General features: G+C 39.6%; 1 protein-coding gene across 2 annotated transcripts; it reads left to right on the plus strand.

Moving 5' to 3' along the window:
- The first annotated feature begins 1,442 nt into the window (after window positions 1–1,442).
- glis2b (GLIS family zinc finger 2b) lies at window positions 1,443–23,931 on the plus strand. 2 transcript variants are annotated; one of them, XM_056261724.1, is made up of 7 exons: window positions 1,443–1,583; window positions 18,390–18,606; window positions 18,681–18,811; window positions 21,240–21,422; window positions 21,505–21,638; window positions 22,485–22,603; window positions 22,678–23,931. In XM_056261724.1, the coding sequence occupies exons 2-7, from the start codon at window positions 18,417–18,419 to the stop codon at window positions 23,394–23,396; spliced, it is 1,476 nt and encodes a 491-aa protein (XP_056117699.1). In that variant the 5' UTR covers window positions 1,443–1,583; window positions 18,390–18,416; the 3' UTR covers window positions 23,397–23,931. The 2 variants fall into 2 exon arrangements, with proteins under 2 accessions (XP_056117699.1, XP_056117698.1); XM_056261723.1 differs by lacking the exon at window positions 1,443–1,583 and adding an exon at window positions 15,932–16,257.
- The last annotated feature ends 142 nt before the right edge of the window (window positions 23,932–24,073 follow it).

Below are 24,073 nucleotides of genomic sequence, written 5' to 3' on the forward strand. Positions count from 1 at the left end.
CAACAGTTCACTGCAGAAATGTGGAATAGAAAAACGGCGAGAATGGGTTCTGCTTCAACTGCATGGAGCCGGCAAGCATACTGACACATTTCTTCTGTCTTTTTTCTGTCTTGAAAAAAATATGCATTTGTCCTCAAACAGCCAGATTGTAGGGAAGTCTTATGATTTAGAGTTTACATGCACTTTAAAGGTTTGATTTCAGTTGGACTGTTTTTATTTTATTTTAGTATTATTTCTTTATATGCTATCATATTTTGAATTTTATTTTTGTGTAATTTAAAGAAATGGGATGGGATCATGGGATCATTCTGTGATACTTTTGCACCTTTTTTTTAACAAGCTTAATGCTAGGCACTATTCACTGCCATTTTATGGAGGAGCGCAAGTGGGACTTTTAAAAAAAGTATCCTTTTGTAGTCCATGACAGAAAGAAGTGCATATGGCATTAGAAGAACACCAGGGTGGGTAAATAGTAAAATTTCATTTTAGGGTGAACTACACCTTTAAAGTAAAGCTAACTGCAGACTAGGATATACATTTTCTAGAGAACGTTGTAGTCAGGGATAGATCTCGTCTTGTTTACCAAATTGTGCGTTCCACTTCTCTGAGATTACATTCTTGTCTATTTAGGAGATGCCTTAAAGTCCCCCTGTGGTGAAAATCAATGTTGTTTATATGTCTATGTGGTGTTTTTAATATGCTTTAAGACAAACCATGTGCAAATTCATAATTCAACACCATTGCTGAGTATTTTCTCCTTAAAACGGCAGTGAACCAAAGACAGTCTCAAACACACGGTTTGAAATCGCTGGTGTTTCTGACGTCACAAACTACCTTGTAACCAATCAGATCAACGTGTGATCGTCAACGAGTGGATCTCTGAGCTGGAGTGAGTGAGTGGAGGCGGGGCTTATCTACATATTCATTGAACTGCGTATACTAAATGAGGCGAGGGTGTAGAGTTACATTCAAGCTATTTTAAGGCATGAAGAATTTTAAGGAAAAACATTTAAATATGTCACTTTGGTGATCAAAGATGAGTTTTAAGGGATAAAATGATTGACTACAGGGGACTTTAAGAGTAAGTCAAGCTCCTCAACCTTTGAAGAAAAGCAAACAATATGCCACCCTCACGCTTGAATGCTAAACCATCCTAAAAGCACAAATTAGCAAAGAAATACTAACCACAAGCAAACAATGAGCGCTTAATATGAGCTGTCTCGTTTCTGTCTGACTCTCACCATTCCAGACCCCTGCTTTTCTTTTTCCTACTCTTTGGTGCTCTCTTCCCAATGCGCTTTTTATTCGTTTCAGACGGCGAGAGAAATGCAGACCGCCCTGCCCTGCTAGCACTCTCCAAGCCCTGTTATTGCACGCAGGAGTCTGCGGATTGCATCACTGTTTGTGGCTGGAGGCGGCAGGAATCAAAACGGATCGAGGGAGGGGAGGGAGAGGGGAAAGGAGGAGAGAGAGAAAGAGACACCGAAATGATGCCGAGTTGGGGAAAAAAACAAGTCAAGGGCTGGCCAATGCCGATTTAGACAAATTGCCTGAGATTGGTCGCGAAGCTTAATAACTTTGACGTAAAGCAACCCCATTACTCTGATAGATGTTTTTGGTTTGTTACATAAGCGAAGAAAGTAGAGACTTTTCTCACAGTCGAAACCCAAGTTTGATTCCCTTATATATATACACACACAAACTTTTATGTTAGCTGCGATTAATTGCGATTAATTGATTTGACAGAACTAGATAAACTGAAACAAAAAATAAAGATGAAATAAAAATGTATTACAACTATTTAAATGAAAAACGACAAATGCACACAACAAAATTAATAAAATCCAAATAAAAATTTAACTTGACAATATAAGTTATGCAGACATCCTTTTTGGCCAGGCTGTCATACAAAGAAATTATGAACGCATACAAAAACAAGAGGAAACCAATGAAATATAAATAACTGGTTATGTCAATTCTTCTGTGAGCTTTTTTTATTTATTTATAAAAATATATATAAATAAATAAAAACCTGTAGCTGTAGTCTACCATTCTTGCCAAAACAAATTTGTCAAATAAATATCTTAGCCAAGTTTAGTGTTTTGGTTTTTATCTCATATTTAAAATATTTAAAAATAGAAAATATTTCCTTCATATTTTAAAGGTTTAATTTAACTTAACAATTATCCCCTCTAGACATCACTTTTGGCCACTACCGTATAATAAAACATATCATGAATATAAGATATTTTATTGTGAAAATAAAATGTTTGTCCCTTTGGATATTACAGCAAACATTTTCATGAACAGAGCAACTCTAGTCTGCAAGAGACACAGAGATTGAAAGAGCTGCTCTCCGAAGACAATTTATTCAGAGATAAACCGCTATGAAATATGCATTACACTAAATGTGACCGGGAGAATTCAACGTTACTAATCATTCATTATCGAGTCAAGTCACATTTATTTATGTAGTGCAATATTAATGTTGAGCACAACAGTAGAACACAGCGCTAGCAACGCCAAGGCCTCGGGTTTGATGCCTCGGATCAAATGTAAATTTGAACCTTGAATGCAAGCAACGTAAGTCACTTTAGATAAAAGCATCTGCCAAATGCATAAATGTAAATGAAACTAATACAATTTCAACTGTAAATCAGCTCTAAAAAGAAAATGTGTTCAGCTCAGTTTAGTTTCTCATTGATTCAGTTTAGTTCAATAACAGTGTGTGTGTGTTGCAAAGTTCATTAGTTAGAGCAAAATCAGTTCAACAATAAAGCAAATTATAAAGCAAATCAATAATAGTGCAAATTTCATCAAACTTAGCTTGACATCAATCAATAGCGAATGCATGGACGATATGGTAACACTTAAGCTTGTTATCTATAATGTACGTTATAGTGCATTGTATCTTTTCATAAAAAAATAATTGTAACCAAAGTTAAAATGCATTATATTTGCAGATTCCTTGTTGCATCTGAAATTGGTTGTTTGTCATGTGTTTTAATGCATTATTCCTTCTAAAGGTGTAACAATGATTGTTATATTAATATAATGTATTATAACTGTGGTTACAATTTTTCGCGAGATCATACAATGCATTAAAAATACTTTTATAATGCATTATATGTACATTAAATGCTTTAAGTAAAGATGGATTGCTTTTATACCAAATTCATGCTGTACTCTGTATGTGATGTAAAATGGAACGAAAAAACTGCAAATGATGCTTTAGTTTGTGGATGTTTATCGACATATTCAGCATTGATTCTGCTATCCGTTGGCAAAAAGTGATTCATCTGTATATGCCTAATCACTCATCTTCCTTTTTGTTTCACTGATCCTATGCTGTTTGTTCAGTATTAACCTTGGCTTCCACTCCTGGCTCTGAGATTTCAGTTCAAACACCGCTATTATCAGGTTTATGTGCTGCATTGTAAGGCAATGGCATTATGAGCTACAAAAAATGTATTTGCATTTGCACAGCTTGCCTCTGATGAAATCTCATCTCTCTCTCGCGCGCGCCAAGGCGCATTAATTGTGTGGTCCTCTCTCTGCCACGAGCTTTATAGTCCAGGGATAAGTGCCATTTCGTACGCTGGTCATAACAAATGACATAACAGTGCCATGTTAATTGAAAGTGGCGATATTTAAAGAGCTATTGTGAATTAGGATGAGATCTAAACAATGAAAATTTGAGCAGTCGGCCATTCAGAATAAAACATCCAGATTCATCATGCAAGTACACAGAGTTTTAGAAATTATGCATTTCTTCTCCCGTTTTCCACTATTTGCATTATTCTTAGGTGACGTTGTATCATTTTTTGGGAAATCCCCTCCTTCACTACACAACCCACTTAAAATAAGAAGATAATAGTAATCAGAGGCAGTTGAAAGGGGAACATTCGTAGAAAACGAATCGTAAGGCTTAAAATGGCGGATGTAGCAATCAAGCATTTCAGTTAAAAAGACACATGCTTTTCCATTGTTTACTCAGATTGAGATATCGGTTTTTCATCAAAATGATAGCAATAAGGTCAGCGTGTGTTGATCAAATAGATGAAGACGTCTGTTTTATTAATCAAAGTAAAAAAATAAGTGATTCAATAACGGTGTGTGGATCTACTCCACTTGTTTAGCGTGATCCTAAAGAATTACAATCTTTCTCCATTTTTACTTGTGTATACTTGCATGCCTATTACCTTCAAATAAAATAGCTGCCCAATGAACTGACTTTTAATAATAAATTGCAACTCACACGCTTTTAAGTAGTATTTTGCCCTGTTTTTCAGTTAAAATATCTAAAGATTCTTTCTGCTGGATATTAAGTAGGATTGTACGTGGATTGTTTTTTTATTTCATTCAAGATACAAACACATTCTCTGAAAACAAGGGTCGATATCTTATGCAATGTTGCTTCTCAAGTAGTTTTTTTTGTAAAGGATTTTTGAAACAGTTTTAACTAGAAAATGACAAAAAAACTGAAAAAAATGCACAATTTTTATTATTAATTATGTTAATAAATACTTAATTGTCAAATAGTCCAATGCACATGCAGGCATAAACACATATATGCGGACACTGTTAAAGTTAGAAGTTGTGATAGTCTTCTCTATCTCTTCCTTATTGTGACATATATCTGAGTGAAACGGCTTCTCGAACAAGAACAAATGTAGGGCGGGGCTTTATTTGATCCATGTGGATTTGATTGGATGGTTGTGATTTGCCATTGGTGGATCTCATGTGAGACAGTTTGCCCCGCCCTCACACCAGTAAACATCATCAGAGAAGAGAAGAGCTGCAAGAGGGAGGGGAAGTTATTTTGATTAAAAAAACAATGATGTGCACTGATAAATCATTTATGATAAATACTGCGATATTCCATTAAAAAAAACAAAAAAAAAACAGAACTGTCAATTTTGATTTCATGGTGACTTTAAACGTCAGACCTCAGCTATGAGAGTCTAATATAAAAGTTCCCTGCTGCTTGGAAGGCGCTTACGCTTCTTTTGCCAAAGCCAAAGATCTAAACCCCACGTTGTCCCACAATACCTCCTGTTTCCTTAAAGCTATACATGCCCTCACAAAAATGTATGGAACAACGCCCTAAAAACACGTCAGACGCTCCACAAACATATGGCCTAAATCCAAATACTGAGTCAAATACGTACAAAACCTCGCCTGTATACAGTATATCTTATATACTTGATAGCAAAATGTTTACAACGAAACTCCATGTGGAGTAATTGAGTCAAGAATTATATGATGTTTAAAGCTGGTTTGAAACATGAGCTTAAGAGACAAAGTGTGACTGTTCCAGACAGGGGGAAATGATAGGACAGGCAGTAATACACAACAGCATGTAGCAGAGCTGTTGTATCTTGTGACAGACACAAAAACCCCGAGCGTGACCCTTCCTCCACCCCTGAGCTCAGACCCCCGTGTCAAGTCAGGTCAGCTTGTGTTTCATAATCCCACCCTCGGCTGTGTTTACTGCGGGAACGATAAATACAGCGTGTAAAACCGTCAGAACTGCCCTGCTCCTCCTTACCTCACACGCCTCGAGTCCACCAGTGACGGTTAGTCTGCTGGGGAATAAACAAACAAACATCATAGCAACATTAAATCAAAACTGACTGTATTTACACCCTCTTGAAGATTCTGATTTATTTACTGTTATTTTTCTGTGGAATGCAAAAGGAGAATTTAGAATTTTTACAAACATCCTTTTCAAAGCGATGCCAGTTCATAAAAAAACAAGAACTAAAAATGGCCATTCTATTCATGATTATATACTATTCATAATCTTTTCAAAATATAACAACTTGCTCCGCCTCTAAAACTTTTCGGATGATGTCACAAACATAGATATCCATAATAAAGGCTAGATGTCTCGTCCGCGCTGCTGGCCAATGGAGGTCGACGTCCGCACCTGGCGGCCATCTTGTCACAGGCAGCTCGCTCACTCGTAACATTGTGCTTTAATGGTGCATGTACTTTTTAAATAACCATAACTTGCTCAATTTTCTACCGATTTTCAAACGGTTTGGTTTGTTATAAACGTCAGAGATGTAGTTATGACACTGCATACTTATGAATAATAAGTGTATCAATAAATAATCATCCTTAATTATAGCCACATTAATAACGTTTGTGAGAAACCAAACTGTTTGTAAATCCGTCAAGATTTCAACGAGATAAGAGTATTTGTGTTCGTGCTGATCACTCATCTTACATCAGGAACCACAGAGCCCACCAGAAAGCTTGCCTGTGACAAGATGGCCGCCGGTGATGACGATAGAGACTCCGCCGTAAGACATCTAGCCTTTATTATGGATATCTATGGTCACAAATCCCTCTTATTTTTAACCCCTCCCCTATGAACACCTGACTTGTTTAACCACCTGTCTGGTATGCCACGCCCACTTTTCCACAATCCAATCAATTCCTGAAGAATAAATAAAAGCTCCGCCCTACATTTTGTCTCATTTACATATCCGGTTGACTGGGAAATATGGCCACATTTTTAAGTATGGATTACAAACAGCACATCATGATGATTTGAAAGTCGGCATGAAATGAATATCGGCCCTCTATTTCATAAATGCATGTTTTGGATCTTATTATGAACAGTTCATACGTTTCATTGTTAATTTTTGGCCTAGTAATATTTAATCAAAATGACACAACTTAATATTCCATCTGTTTTCAGTGAGTGATGATAGACACAGAAGCTGAGAGAATTGTTATGATTTTAAATCAATTCGCTTTATAAATCTTAATTTTCATTGTCTGTCGACACTATAACAACATCACAGTGCGTTTAGGAGATCATTTGGTTGGCATAAGCGATGTTTAATTGCTTCTTTTTTTGTCCTTTTGGGTCTTTCCCAGGTCGTGCTCCCTTCCTACACGCAGTTCTCTCTGTTTTTCCCTCCCTCCTTCCCAACCCTCTGTGAGGAATTCCTTAATGTCTGAGATTTCTGGCCGTGAGCCATCAATAGGCTGGCAAGAAGCTTCCTGTTGCAGTCCTTCACCTCGCCTGCTTCTCTCCGCTCCAAAACCTAGTGAGCTCCCTAACTAGACGGCTTTTTAAGGCATCATATGCATGCTCCCAATGGGAAGGCTGTTCCAAAATATAAGCAAAACCATTATGTTGTCTTAAGATGACTCATTTTGAGCTAATTTTAGGGCAGCATTGCATGCATCTTTGGCAATCTCAGAATGCGTTGCTACAAACTCTATATATAAACTAGTTAATTCAATACTCAATGAATTGCATTTTTATCCAATAATTGTACGCAATATTGAAATTTTTAAATGATTATCAGGGTATTGTGTTACAAATATGCTAATGGAAAACTCACCATCAAATATTTTGTGAGCTTCATACTAAGAGTGCTATTTTGTGTGGCTGTGAAGCTGCATGTGTAAAGTTGTCATGATCTTTCAATATCTCAAGATCGCCACATTCAGTTGCTCCCCATCTATCCTGCGAACGACACCTAATGCAGGGTAAATAATAGTACATTCTTACTACAATCTGACTAACTTTACCCAGTACTTAAGCAGCTGCTACAAGAAAGCAACTTATTTACTAAAGTGTAATTTACTAAAGTGGTTTTGTCAGTCTTAGCTATAACCACCAGGCTAGTTCCATCTACCCAAACTGGTAACTTGTCAGCTGGTCAGAGACCAGGTAAAACAGCTGAACAACAGACTAGCCATGTTGAGATAGCAGAAAACCCCGTTAGCTTGATTAAAGCTGGTCTTGTTTTATTTCTTTTAGAGTATGCTACTGCTGGTTAGCTTAGCAACATGCTAACATTAATCTGCAGAGGGCTGCAGATGTATTTTTGCAGGCCAAAACTTGGAAACAAGTTAGCATTTTAGCATGTATGGTTCCAATCAGTTCATTAGTTTTTGGGTAAATGCCTGAAATAAGGTCAGTGGTGAACACAAGCTCAAGATATTTTCACGTTTTATTCTATGACATAAAATACATCAGTAAACTGGCTAACTGTGACTACAGAGGTTGTCGAGGACATTAAACGTCATCAGTCGAACAGGGAAACTCTTTGCCTTCATTGTGTTTATGATCGCGCTCTTGCAAACTATTCTAACTCAAACTTTCAGAGGAAATGTTTCTAAATAAAGACTGAAAGAGTTTTCGGAAGCATAGATGTTGACAAGTCATAATCTATGTAGTTAATAGACAGCAAGCTCACTAGGTTTAGGAACAGAGCATTGCGCTGTGTTTTGCATCTTTTATCTCTCCTCTTCTCCTCCTTTTTTCCCTTACTCTCACACTTTTTTCAAAGTCGGCCCACTTTCTCTGCCTGGCAGCCTTCCCCGCTGACGCTCGCCTCAGATCCTTCCAGGATTTATGTGGCTCTCTCCTCACCATTTTTCCTTCCTTCATCCATTCTCGGTTTCTCCCTCCCTCTCCGTTTTGGGTAATTACATAACGTCGTGTACGTTTCTCAAAAGCATTTTTTTTTACAGGAAGACACTTGAAACGGGGCACACAGCACTGCACTGGCGGGAGCTCCTTTGAGGAAAACAGATCGATTGGCGTGTTTTGTAAAAATAAGGAGGTGGGGAGAGAAAAGGGGCCATCCGTTTGTGCACCCTGTGAACTGTAAGGAGAAGAACACTTTCAGGGTGGGAGAGAGATGATGGGAAAACAGCAGGGGTGGGAGAAGAAAATCTAAGGAGGGAGATGGGAAGAGAGAGAGAGAGAGAGAGAGGGGCCCTGTGGAGGCGGAGTGGAAACTGAGGTTTTCCTGTCTGAGAAGGCGGCTGGCTGAAGGTGGAGGGGCGGCAGGAAAAAATCTCTCAGCTTCGGGACTCTGTGTTGTGTGTGCGAGCCATGGGGAGGAGGGGTGGACCGACACATACTATGGTTTGGGTGTGTGTGCGTCAGGAGAGGTGGGGTCAGTCTGCCTCAGGGAAGGTCAGGAATGGAGAGAGACAAATATGGTTAAAGCGATACAAGTAAAGGTTCCTCAAGGGTTCTCCGCAGCTAACACCTTTTTAGCTGTATAAGGTTGTTCAATGGCTCTTTTTTTTTCATTATAGGTTCTTCAGATTAGTGTGTTGGAAAACGGGTTTCAAAGTTTTTTAAAAACGGTACAGTTATGTCTCCATGAAAACTACAAAAAGGCAAATTTGTGAAAAAGGTGACGTTATGCGCATGTATTACGTGTTCAGTCTATGGGCGCGTTGTTTCTTTACAAAGTGACATCGCCATCTACTGGCCTGGCATGATGATACAGCGTTTTTAGTTGTCCTCGCGGATCCGTTTTGACAACGTTGTCCTCCCTAAACGAAATGTTTTAGTACATCGTTGTAGTGTAAACGTACCCTCAGAGTATAGACATTTATTGTTAAATAATTCATTATCATAACTAGTGCTGGGCAATGATTAATAGAATCCAAAAATAAAAGTTTGTTTTTCCATAATATATGTGTGTACTGTGCATTATTATTTTGTTTAAATAAATAGACACATGCATGTACATAGGCCTATTTAAGAAAATATTTGTATATATAATAAATTATATATGAATATATACACTACCGTTCAAAAGTTTGGGGTCAGTGAGAATTTTATTTTTATTTTTTGGAGGAAAGAAATCAATACTTTTATTTATCAAGGAATAATTAATTTGATCGAAAGTGACAGTAAAGACATTTATAATGTTACAAAAGATTCTAACCCTAACCCTATTAATCAAAGAATCCTAAAAAAAATAAAAATAAAAAAAATAACTGTACAACTGACAGACCAACAACTGTTTCAACATTGATAATAATAATAAATGTTTCTTGAGCATCAAATCCTCATATTATACTGATTTGTGAAGGATCATTTGACACTGAAGACACTGACACTGGTGATGCTGAAAATTCAGCTTTGATCACAGGAATAAATTACACTTTACTATATATTCACACAGAAAACAGCTGATTTACACTGGAATAATATTTAATACTATAACTGATTTTTGTTGTATTTTTAATCAAATAAGCGCAGCCATGGTTAGCAGAAGAGAATTCTTTTAAAAGTATTTAAAATCGTAACGACCCCAAACTTTTGAACGGTAGTGTATATACAGTACAAATATTTCTTAAATATATACATGCATGTGTGTGTATTTATATATACAAAATAATAATACACAAACTTTTATTTTGGATGCGATTAATCGTTGCCCAGCCCTAATCATAACCTTAAAATCTGCAAAGAAAAAGTTAACTTTAAAAATGTCTCACAGATGTGGAGTGATCCATCAACCCACAAATATTTTTGCTGTATCTTCAGGGGTTTGTTGGAGCCCTGTTAGTGGCCAGATTATACCCTCAGCCCAGACCATCTAGCAGGTCTAGACACAGCCCTTCAGGTGCGGGACATCTTTGAAAAAAAAGAAAGAAAAAAAAACGATTTTTTTTAGCAGTGGTGTTGAATTTCAGCAGGTTTCATCACCTGCAGGTGGTCTCTCATGAACACTCATGGGGAACTCATGATTGCGGACACATACAGATGACTAAAAAACACGACCAGCTGACCGCCTGCGTTTAACAACCAACATTTCAACCAGCTGGCCACATGCTCATTAACTCCAGCCAAAATGCAGCGGTACTAATGCCAATGCAGACATGGAATTAGTGTGTGGATAGCCTTATGAATACAGATCATATCCAGACACTTTCCCACCAAATTACACGCATAATGATTCAGTTGCTGGGAATTTCAGAGCGGTTTCTTTCTTTAATATAAATGCCTTTTAAACAAGTTTAGACTGTTCTGTATGCCATATTAAGTTGATATATGGTGTCCTAAAGGAGCGACCCTAGCCGTAACTCTTGGGTCACACTAATTTGAGAATTGAAGATGCATTAATATCGCAAATGCATTAAAACCAATGCTATCTTTATGTACTATACATGAGGGAGGGTGAACCGGGGTCCCTGGCCACCTGCAAGGCCGTTTTTGTTGTGTATTGTTTGACAGTGATGAGAGAATGTAGCTCTAACAAGTTTTTACATGTTTTTGTGATATTAGAAACCTCATTCAAGGTTTTTGGATGTCGGGTTGTGAGCCGATGTCTGATTTGTGTGTAAAAGAGCTCTCCTGCGGACGACCTCCCAGGGCCAGAGCGCTGGGGATATAGAATTACACCCACAGTTCAGTACAAAGGAACTGGCGCTCAAAAACACATGCGTCTCACACTCACACACCCAACAGCTGGCTCTTAAAACACAATCGCACACCAGCCACCATTCACCAATGAGTACAGCTATCAGCTAGGCGCAAGGCCTCCTGGGAAATTCATAGTTATGAGATCTGAATTGCAATTACAACGTGATGAGCAATTTGGTTGGAACCAAATGAACTTGCTTGCCAATAGCACTAATGCAACAAAACGAAGAGCAAAGGATGTGCATTTAATGCACAATTGGTGCTTTATTATTCAATCCGTATTGCCGCAGAGAATGATGGGAAATGTAGTTTGGTCACGTAGGCTTATAACCTCATCGTAGAGGTCAGTGCGGTAATGATTTTTCAATATTCTCCCACAAGATCCCGCCCGCCTTCGCCAAAAATATAGATTTGATCCCGCTTCCAACCAAAAGTTTCACGTTTTGCACCATTCCCGGCCACAAAAGGAGAAGAGGTCTACGCTGATTTTTCAGTCCCAGTCCGGTTCAGATTCGGTCTCCTTCCAGTGTCTGTAGGAATTTTTTTCCAATTTCCACACACACGATGCTTTAGATCTCCATTTACAGACTTTTGCGTGCTGTTATTATCAGATAACCCCACCAGTCATTCATTTCTCCCACATATTAGTATCTTCCCTCCCACATCCAAAATTGTTCCGCGCCGGACTCTGTCGCGTTGTGTCCCGCGGGATTGCAGACCTCTACCTCTTCGCTAAATAAATAAAAAACGTTACAAGCTAAATCAGTCATTTTTAAGTACTATTTATATACGGTCACAGTATTTATTAATATTTTGAATTAGCTTTTATTTTTACATTTTGTTTTCATTTTAATATTAGGTAATTTTGTTATGTGCTTTGCCATTTTTATTACTTTTTTTAATATTTATATTTCGCTTTAATTTATATTTAATTTTAAGTTTTAGTCATTTTAGTACTTCAACTTAAACCTATTTATTTAAGTTTGTTGCAATGGAAACATTTTTTTTCCCAAGTTTTTCCTTCTAATACTTGTCATTTTTATTTATTTTTTTTTATTTATTTTTTTATATATATATATTTAAGTTTTACTAGTTGCCAAGCCGACATTTCTAATTTTAAACTTTTAAATTTAAGTTTTGGTTTTCCGTTTAATATTTATATTTTAATCCAGCTTTATCACAGGTTTTTTTTTTTTTTTTTTTTTTAGTTGTAGTGAGCTGAGCTGAACTCTATATTCACAATTACAGCTTCTGACACAAAACTTCCCACTTGTAATGTAGTTGTAGTGTGCTTAAGTCACAAAAATGTCCATTCGACCTGACCCGAAAGCAGAAATAGATCCCGCTGAGCGCGCTGTGACCTGTGGCGGGCTGAAATCTTGGGTTAATTAGAGGTTTGACCTCAGAGAGCCGGTGAAACCCATACCCTCTCGTTGACCCTGCCTTATCCTGACCCCATCCGTTGCCCACATCACCCCTACCCAGGAAATGGCAGATTTGGTGACTTCTGTAGGGGGGCGAAGGGGTCCGGTCGCGAGGACCGTGGCCACCGGGGTCACAGCGGAGGCACAAACATTTCATTCAGCGCCGCACCATGTGGAACCCAGTGTCCCGCTCCAAACGCTCTCCTTCAGTGTTTACTCTGCAGGGGAGAGGAACGAGGGGGTGGCAGGACACAGACAATGCTGCCTTTTAAAGCCCTGCCAAGCTCACGGTGGGGTGGGGAAGTCTGCATGGGGCAGAGCAACACCTTCTCCCAAAACTTCACATTCAAGCGCTACCGCTTGGCTCCGTCTCACCACTGAACCTCCTCGGCCAAAGTTAACCCGTCCGTCTCCCTGCGACTCTCGAGTTAGTTCGGAGGTTTTCTGAGGTGAACAGAGAAATGCAGTGTTTATGTATGATGTAGACATAACAAAACCTGCAATGTATAAAGCTTGAAAGATATAGCGTAGCATCTAAGGCTAATATTTACCTTCTCCAGTCAGCACATGTGCACTGCAAGAGAGACACTGAGAAACAAAGTCAAGGCGACATGATGCTTCAACAAACTATTTGTTATGCCAATTTAAATGAGATAATTCTTTAAATGCTAGACGACTTGTTCAGCCAATACATTCTCATCAAGGCAAATACAGCCTCTGTAATCATTATTTACTTGGATGTAGTTTTATATGACACTTAAAGTGAACTCTGCAACAAGAGAAATGCATTGAAATGGTCAGGAGTGACAGCAAATGTTACAAAAGATTGCTGTTCTTTCAACACTGTTTGGAAAAATGTTTCTTGAGCATCAAATCATTATATTATGATTTCTGAAGGATCATGTGACACTGAAGACTGGAGTAATGATGCTGAAAATTCAGCTTTGATCACAGGAATAAATTACATTTGACTATGTATTCACATAGAAAACAGTTACTGTTTTTTGTTTGATTTATTACTGTATTTTTGATCAGATAAATGCAGTCTTGGTGAGCATAAGAGACATCTTTCAAAACCATTTAAAAATGTACAGACAAACTTCAATACATGCCTCAAACGGCAAATATTTTTGTCCTATTTTTCAGATAAAATATTTTTATTCTATTCTGTTTTTCCTTCACTTGCTCCAAATATAAACAAGTATAAAATGGAAAAAATCTGCTAGTAAAAGTACATTTTTAATATTTTTACAAAAGTGTACAAACAAAAAAGTACGCTTACACTTCATTTTGATTGACATAGTTACATACTTACTCAAATAAGTACTGAGTAATATTAATAAACTATATGTACTTACTATAGAGTTAGGGTTAGGTTTAGGGTCAGTTACTTGTAATTATGCATAATTTACTGTTATTACTATAGTAAGTAAGTACATATAGCAACGTATAACTACCAAAAAAGAAAAGAAAAAGAGTCTTATTGTAATTCCTTCTTTTTTTTTTTGCAGTTGAAGAATACTGTAAATACATAAACAACAAACATATAATTCACTTGTGCTGCACTGCATGTTAAGCCAATTTGTTCAGACTCTGATAAACTAGTTTGGACCACTTTTGGGGGAAGTACTGTTAGTCTAACATGTTTTTATGCAGGTAAAGGTGTGTCTCAAAAAAACAAATATGCCAGATGAAATGCTTTTATCATCCCTTCTTATACAAAAGATTGCATTTGTGTAGCGAACCAGTTGATCTTTAACCCCAGCTGGGATGTGGCTGATCCAGGCATGAAGAACTTATGTTGTTAGGTGTTTATGAAGCTGTATGACAGGCGTGCACATAAATCTGCACTATAAATCTGCAGCCTGTGAAAAAAATACACGACCCCGACCCGTCCCATTCCTCAGAGCCATTTATCACCTGGTACCTTTCAGCAGAAAAACCAAACCACTTCCCCCTCCTCATCAAGAATCTTCCCTTAAACGGTCGGATCGTACCATTGCAGAGCAGTCTCGGAAACGTGAGGGGGGTCGGACGTGGACGGTTCAGGGGGATAATTAAAATAAGGAAGAGATGATTTATTGCAGATGGCCTTAGGCATGGACTAGTAATGGTTCACACATGGAGCCGGATCCAGTGTGAGGAGCTCTTTTGTTTTGGGAACCGTGTGGGAGCTCAGGAATCATGGAGGAAGCTACTGTAGTTGGTATTGAACATTAGTTTTCATTGTGAATGTTATCTCTGTATGATTTTTTAGTGTACTGAAGAATGGCGATGTCAGAATATACTCATTTAGCAACAGGTTTGAAGATAAAACTTGGGTATGACATGTACAGTATGTAGGCTGTATGATGATGACACCTATTGAATCACCTAGTTATATATAATTACATTAGTTAACTACTTCAGTTAATAGGAACTAACAATGATAAATATTTTTAAAGCATGCATTAATCTTAGCTAATGTTAATTCCAACATTTGGGCTACTAATACATTATTCAAATTAAAAGTCTGTTAATGTGATTTATAATATACCTGAGCTGACAAGAACAGTTGTATTAGTATTAAATGATGTTAACAAAAATGAATAGATACTGAAAAATGTATTGCTCTTTGTAAACTAAAGCATCAACTAACATTAATAACGGGACCTAAGTGTTACCATAATTTTAAATAAATAAATATCACAGTATTATAACTGAAAGTATGATAAATATTCCTTTTTGAGACCTGATAGATTACAAATAAAAATAAAGATTACAAATACTGTCGTTAATTTATTTGTATCTTATTAAAATTAACTTTGAGCATCAGATGATTAAAAAAACCCACATAGAAGTATATAAATAGGCAGAAACAAGCATACACAATTAAATATTGGATGATATTCAATACCATAACTGCTCAATAGAAAAAAATACAATGATAAGCAATTTAGGATGCATCCTTAAAATGAAATTATTTACATTTGTATAACATTCCTGGTTCTATTGTTCACAATTCATCAGTGCATGTTATTTAGTAATAAATGTTCACCTTCATAACCTTAAATCCCTAACCTTAAATGTCCACAATGCCTCTAATTGTTCAACCACCTGAAAAACACAGACACTTCAAACCCTACCGGATTAAATCAAGCCCTTCCCAACACGTTTTTCTTGTTAAATGTTCCGATTCCTTCAGAAGTGTGTTATCGTGGGGCTGTAAATGCTGTTTTTAGATTCTGACTGGAAACTCAGAGTACATAGAGTCAAGCTACTCAGAGTGAGTTTTCATCCGCCGTATTGAGACACAATTATGTGAAAATCATTAACTAAACCCTTAACATGCCACACATATCACATCTCTAACCGCACCCCCGTCTGAGATAGCGCCGCACGGGTAACCTCTCCGCTTCAGGACGCTTGCAAAAAACACCAGACGGCTGGAGATACTACAGATTGCACATTAACTCCTAACGCCGTGACGCAACCTGTTTATTCCTGTGACCAATCAGCGCTTTCTTTTTTTCCCTGAGCAAGTCGTTGCCTGTCTGTTTCTTTGGCATGCCATCAAAGACCAAAACAAAAAATGGAGCATTTGAGAACATTTCCGAGGACACAGATCATTTCAGGACGCAGTTCTGGGTCAGAAGATGTTGTGCGAGTGTGTGTGTGGGGCGGAAGACACAGATCTGGTTGATAATGCTGCTGTGTGTGTGCTGATTATTGGTCCTGTCGGCCGGGTTGTTGAACTCGGTCACCCGCTGCCTTGACCTCGCTGACCTTCCTCGTGTTGGCACAAGCTAAACCCTCTCAAAGAGCCATTCAGCATGACTGGACGCATGTTATATATGTCAGACAAAAAGAGATGTGAAACTGTGGTTAAAGGTGGAGCTTTGTGAATGTCGTATTTCACATGGAGTCGGGAGGAATGTGGAAGCGGTAATGGGTGTAATTGCCAGTGTGCTTTGTGAGGACAGTTTGAGGTGGGGGGGAATGAGGGGAAGTAATGTGTGAGGAGATCGGGGATGGTTTTTTAGAGGGGCTGAATGTGTGTTTGTGGTGTTTAGAGAGACATTGAGCAAGAGGGACAAAACTTTCTTGCAGAGTATGAATGTCTCTGGTGAAACTTGTGTGTGTGTTTATACGCAGCTGTATATTATCATACTACTCACACTATTTCTGCACTACGGTATATAGTATGCACATTACACAGAGAATGAACTTTGCTTCTAAGCAAGAGAGAGTACACTAGAGTCGTTTCTTATGTTCACCGAGGCTGCATTTATTTGATCAAAATTACAGTAAAATTATGAAATATTATTACAATTTGAACCTCTGGTGCTCAGTCAAAAATGTCCAAATCATTTTTTTATTTCAATGAAATGAATGTACTTTATACGGAAGTGTATTGCATTCACTTGAGGAAAAAAAATCTACTCTGTTTTTCTGAATTAACGAGTTAATATCTCAAAATTATGAGATACATTTTTCTTGAAAAACAATTTTTTTCACTCTGTTTTTATGAATTAATGAGTTACTAATAATTTTTAGATAATTAAGTCATTAATTCAGAAAAACAGAGCTAAAACTTTTTTTCCATGAAAAATTATCTGTAATTCTGAGATAATTAACTCGTAAATTCAGAAAAACAGAGCAAAAACTTTTTTCCATGAAAAATTCTCTCGTAATTCTGAGATAATTAACTCGTTAATTCAGAAAAACAGAGTAGATTTTTTTCCTCAAGTGAATGCAATACACTTCCGTAACTTTATTTTAGTTTGAAAATGTTTTTTATTTAATATTTGGTATTTTTAGGGGATTTTATGGTACTAGATTCTTTGATGAATAGAAAGTTCAAAAGAACAGCAGAAATCTTGTGTAACATTATACATGTCTTTACTGTTACTTTTGATCAATATAACGTATCCTGGCTGAAAACAAGTATGAATTTCTTATAAAAAAACAACAACTTTCTGACGCAGACTTTTGAATGCTAGTGTATGATCAAAATATGTATTTTCAAATACAAATTTGGATGATCAGACAGTTGATCAGAGCTGAATATGTTCTATAAATTAGATCCTTAACGCAACCTGTTGACAATTACACAGTTAACTACACGACACAAGCTGATTGGCTCCTGTTGCAACTGCAGCCAATGAGCTTGTCGCTCAACATTTAAATAGCTGGTCAGTGTTTCTGTAGCAGTTTTCAGGACGCCTTCAGAGTTCCTCCAAACCCCTCCACCTTCCCCAGCTCCACCTGTATAGATCTGCTACGGGTGATTTCATAGATGCTGCAGTATTTGGGCAGCAACAGCATTTATGTTACAAGTAAGACATGCTACAGCATTTCTTACAGCGAGTCGTGTATATATTGGCAGTAGCAAGTCCTGTGCAGCAGAGCAATATCAGCAGAGTAGCAGATCTATTCCGCCAAGACCAAATACATTAACATTATTAGCCATTACCATGCTAAACTCTTCCGAGAGTTGTCATCAGTGCATCCCTAACTTGCTCATATCTGACATTAAAACATACTACATTTAAAAAGTAGAGATGCCTCTACTTACTGTCACCAAAATCCACAAAACAACCTTCCCATCTGAATGATAACCATTACACCTACACTTATGGAGCACTTCTGGATTCATGAAAATCATGATGGTATTATGAATGCAACAACTCTGCTCACTGCTCTTATGCAACAAATGTCAGGATTCGTGTGTATGTTTCAATTCTCACCTACATTGCTCTCTGTGTCTGTCTGTAAAGGTTTCAGGCTCCGGTCCGCATGCGGTCATGCTGTCCTTAGATGAGCCACTGGACCTGAAGGTGCCCAGGGGGCGTGTCGGTGGGCGGGACAGAGGCACCATGTCTCCGCCCACTCTCACTCCCTCTCCCATACACGCCAGGGGGGCCGGGCAGCTGCGGATGGCAGACGACGGTACCGCAGTCATCATTCCAGCGTCTCCTGCCTCCCCACACACAGGTAAACACAGAGAGATTCCATATAATATAACAAAACATAAGTGCAGGGAGTTTAACAGAGATGTGTGTTTGCAGGTGTCCTGCAGGACAAGTCCGAGACCCCCACACCGCCCGCCGTGGACCTCAGCATGTCCCCGTCCGCCCGCAACCCCGCCTGCTCTCCGGATCTTTCCAATGGGAACGGCTCAGCTCACATTTTCCACGGGGTAAGTCGACAACACTAGGGAAGAGCACAACATGGCTACTCAAGTCTAAATATACTAGTACTATTAATGCAAGCCAAAACCTAGCTTCAGTTTTCTGATCCGTTAAAGTGACATTTTGGATTGTACGCTGCAGACCATTTGAAAATATGACTTCATACTGTAGGTTTTTAACCAGGGTTTTTGACTTTTTGTCCAGATAAAATAAAAAAAGTGACAGCAAAGACATTTATACCATTTCAAAATACTTCATGTCAAAAATAAGTTCTCTTCAAATGCAATCTTACATGTGTCTTGTTTTAAGGATTTGTAGATATTTGAACTTAAATACAAGATGAAAAAACTTATTAACTATGTTTTTTTTTTTCCTGTGTCCCTTTAAGTGTACTATAATTAGCTTTAGACTAGGTTTCCTACTTTTTAAATGAGATATCTTGCTCATTAAGCAAATCAGCGGAGGTGAGGAGCAACATTAGAGGCTAAGAAGCAGCCAAAGACTCAGTTCTGATGGTGTTTCCATTTGGGGCATTAGCATTAAAGCGCATTACATGCACCGGCCCGTCCTCCACCTCCCCTCAACATGAGACATTCAGATCTGTTACCCTCGCTGACCCAGATGTGGTGTTGTTTCTTATCAAATGCCCCCTGTGACCCTTCACAAAGGTGTCTCTCTTTCTCTGTCCGTGGGGCTGACGGCTGGGACGCGAGGTTAAATCAGATTTACAGCGAGGTACAGCCACACAGAGCTCTTTCTGCTTAATTCAATTCGCTCAAAATTGAATTGGGAACGAGATGCATGGCTTTTTGTGCCTATGTGTGTCTCCGATGCCTGCAACCCCTCCTTCAGGCCATTGGATGAACAGTGGCCAGGTCTTAGATGATGGCACCACCGAAGAGCAGAGCAATCAGCCTCATTTTACACAATTCTCTATGCACATTTCTCACATAGCTGAAACCTTCCCAGACAGCAACTACACTGTTGTGCAGTCAAAGTCCTCATTGTTTCTCCTCTAATTAACCCTTCCTAAGCATCACTATTACTATTGGTTACACATATGGTGAGAAATATGAACACATCCCTAACACTAAGCATTAAGCTTTGCCAACTCATATAGCACGTTTGTGCCATAAGCTGTTTCCATTCAAAGTTGCAAACTTAACTTGTGCGCAAAATTGGAATATCGCATAAAACATTTGCAAATAAAGCTGAAGAGAACAAAATGATCACGTCTTGAAGGCGGGACTTCCCTGGTCCCAAGAGGGGCAATAGCGACAGACGCTAGAGACTCTGGTCTTTAGCGTCCTTGTTAACATGCCCGCCTCCCATGTCAGAGATACCGGTTCGAATCCCACTCAGAGCGGGTCGAGTAGAACCATTTACAATTGGTGCCGTGACCCACATGGGAGTGAGGTTTGGGGGGGGGGTGAGAGTTTTGTTTGTTTGGGTAAACCTCACTCCCCTGATCTCAAGAGGGGCACTAGCGACAGACGCTAGAGACTGCGGTATTTAATGTCCTTGTTAGCGTGCCTGCCTCCCATGTCAGAGACGCCAGGTTCGAATCCCACTCAGAGCGGGTCGAGTTTAGGTTTAGGAGGTTTAGGGGGGGGTGAGAGCTGTTTGGGTAAACCTCACTCCCCTGATCTCAAGAGGGGCACTAGCGACAGACGCTAGAGACTGCGGTATTTAATGTCCTTGTTAGCGTGCCTGCCTCCCATGCCGGATAACGCCAGGTTATATATATATAATTACACTGCAGACTCACTCTCAATTGTATCCAAGGTAAATCATCACCACTGTATTCCGTACGTGTGTTTTGTTGAACTAAGGATGTCGGCTAATATCATCGGCTAAAACGCATGCACACACAGGTTACTTTACTTCCTGAACAAGTGCGCACCCAAGTCCGAGTTGCTTTCACATTCACACGGCCGAGCCACAGTTCGAGTGCAACCGATCTCAGACCACCTCCTACAGGTAGTCTTGGGTTCAGTACCCCAGGGCTCTCCCGGGTCCGCATGACAGCTTTCACATTACCAGTTTTTGATGCGAAACTAAACGTTTAATGCGTTTCAAACTAAACTGCCAGCGTAAAAGCACCCTAAGGGAGCAATTGTGCAAAATAAAGCTCTATGTATTATTCTTTAGTATTGGTGGCTTGCCATCTCGCTTCTCTCAATAAAGTCTAAAATTTGTGGTTGAGCATAGTGTTCAGATCAGCACAGCTGGGGGCAGAAACACGAAGACAACGCGCTGCCACATCCCGCCAAAACGCTCATAAGAATCTCCTGCTGTGAGGACAATTACAGAACACGGACCTCCTGTAGCTCCTGTTACTGTCAGTTTAACAACTATTACTAGATTCACTGTCCTGCTGTAAAAACGATAAAGAGGTTTGAATTATGTTTGCCTTTTCTCGTTTGGTTCCCGCAGGACTCGGCTCATATCCGTTATGTGGAGGGAGGAGCCACATCTCAAGCGTTCCAGTTCTTTGTGCCCATTGGAGGAGGAGGAGGGCTTCACCTGCCTTCCTCCATGTTCATTCGGCAGCCCAGGGACACAAGAGCTTCTCCAGACCTCTCCGCAGATGAACAGCTGGCCTGTCGCTGGAGGAAGGTGAGAAATTGAAGCAGTTTAATGCAGATACTAAAGTGTATTTTTTACCCGAGCTCATTGTGCATATTTTTTCATGTCACAGTGCCACCTACTTTTTGACTCCTTGCAAGACCTGGTGGATCATGTCAACGACTTCCATGTGAAGCCTGAGAAGGATTCTGGGTACTGTTGCCACTGGGAGGGGTGTGCACGCAAAGGACGGGGATTCAACGCCAGGTGTGTAGCTTTACCCTAAATACAATAGTAATCTAATTTCATGATAATTGGTGATTGGTGATCATGATATACAGTGTTAATACAGTATAAATAAAACATTTAAATGAAACGCATTAAATAAACACTTTGTATTATAAAACATGCTGAAAAATAAACAAACTGTTGTTGTTTCTAATGACAATTATATTTACATTTTAAACACCAAATTTGCCTTTTAAATTATAAGATCACAAAGTAACCCTTAATATTCATGAAACTAAAAGGAACCATGCATATTTAAACTAAATGAACATTTAAATACACTAATAAAAAAAATAAAAGGAAGTACAATTTTTATTTTATATTTGCAAATAAAAAGAAAGTCAAATGGTCACTATAAGAAAGTGCAACTTTAGAGCACCAACTTCTCCCACCACCAGGGCTGCTGCTGGCCAAATGGGTGTCCTACACAAATAAATCTGCATTCTGGGGGGTCTTACATGCTGTTTGGTGCCCCCTTGGTAGTTGGTGTCTATGCAGGCTGAAAACTCTTTATATAGGGACTCGCCAACAGGCACCACACATGCACCATACACAACACTGCAAAAAAGTCCTATTCTTGATGAATATTGAATATCTACTAAATCTTATTTCAGGGATTTTTTAAATGTTTTACAGAACAACAGGTCAAAGATCAAGTCAAACATATTTTTTGTGGACCAATACAAGTCTTTTTTAGTTTTTTAAAATACTAACCATATAAGCAATTCTTTAGGTTCATTTCCTTGGAAAGGAAAATGTTGCAACTGCAGCCAATTTTAAGTTTCACATAACACGTACCCTTAAGTCTAATGTCTGCCTCATTAGGTACAAGATGCTGATCCACATCCGCACTCACACCAATGAAAAACCTCACCGTTGTCCAACTTGCAACAAGAGCTTCTCCCGACTGGAGAACCTCAAGATTCACAACCGCTCACACACAGGTCAGTGCCAAGATAAATGTATAGATAGTACATGAAGATTGCATGACCTGGCTAACTTGGTGCTTGTATTTCAGGAGAGAAGCCCTACATCTGTCCTTACGAGGGCTGCAACAAGCGCTACTCCAATTCCAGTGACCGGTTCAAACACACACGCACACACTATGTGGACAAGCCCTACTACTGCAAGATGGTGGGCTGCTTGAAACGCTACACGGACCCCAGCTCCTTGAGGAAGCATATCAAAGCTCATGGGCACTTTGTAGCCCAGGATCAAGGAGGTCCGGGTGGGGTGGGCTCCTTGATGAAGCCAGGGCCGATCGCTGGGGTGGGGAAAGAATCTGAGCTGACTTACATCAGCGGGGCCCACATCATCATTCCTGGTGCTGCCGCTGCTCTTTTGGGTGGTCACGGTCTGCAGGGTCTTGGAGGCTCCCTCCCCTTGTCCCCCCTCAGTCCCCGCCCCTTGGACTTGAGCACGCTGGGCTGCCCGAGCTCCCCTTCAGCTGGGCTTGGGGGGACGCCCATTCTGTCCTTCAGCGGTTCCCCACTTGGCCTAGCCAAGTCACCATTGCTGTCTCATACCTTCTCATCTTCCACCCTGGGGTTGCCCATGGTTCCCATTTTGGGCTCGGAGCGCAGGGACCATGCCAAGGGCAAGACCAGGGGCGAGGAAGGCGAGAACGAGATCCACAGTGGCGTGCTCAACCTGTCTACGGGAGTGTCCCACGACCCCCTGTCTTGGGTTGTCATCCCCTCTGGCCAGGTGGTGCTGAAGCCAGCTGTGGTCAACTGAGCATGACATTCCAGAAGAACGGCAGGGGAAGGGTGGGGGTGGAACAGGGGTCAGAGGTCAGAGCCAAGCCTGAGGGGGATTTTCACAAAGCAAATTCAGTTCTGCATGGAGGTGACGCCCTCTTCTTCAACTTTTAGTACTATTTCGGTTCTAATTTCTACCTTTCAGACAGACACGGCTACCTGTTTCTTGTGGTAATAACGAGCAAAATAAATCAGCTTAACAGTTCGGAAAGAGGCCAAACATTCACCTCCATTTCATTCTCAATCTGGTTTATTTTATTGCCAGGGGTTAGGGGTATCAAATCCTGCTACGGGAGGGCCAGCTTCCTGGAGAGTTTAGCTCCAACCTGTTTCAACACACCTGATTGGAAGTTTCAAGTAATCCCGATGACCTAGATTAATTGGTCAGTTAATTCAGGTGTGTTTGATTATGGTTGGGGTTAAACCAGAGGTGGACAATTATGGCCCTCGAGGTCCACTCTCCTGCAGATTTAGTTCCAACCCTAACCAAACACACCTGAACAACCTACACAAAAATTTGTCAGGTGAGTTTGATCAGGGATGGAGCTAATCTCTGCAGGACAGTGGACCTCAAGGGCCAAAGTTGCCCACCCTTGGTCCAAACTCTGCAGGAAGATGGCCCTCCAGAAGCAGGATTGGACACCCCAAGTCTTA

Source organism: Rhinichthys klamathensis, unplaced genomic scaffold, assembly GCF_029890125.1.
Source record: "Rhinichthys klamathensis goyatoka isolate OS25496 unplaced genomic scaffold, OSU_Roscu_1.1 h1tg000185l_1, whole genome shotgun sequence".
NCBI classification, from domain to species: domain Eukaryota; kingdom Metazoa; phylum Chordata; class Actinopteri; order Cypriniformes; family Leuciscidae; genus Rhinichthys; species Rhinichthys klamathensis.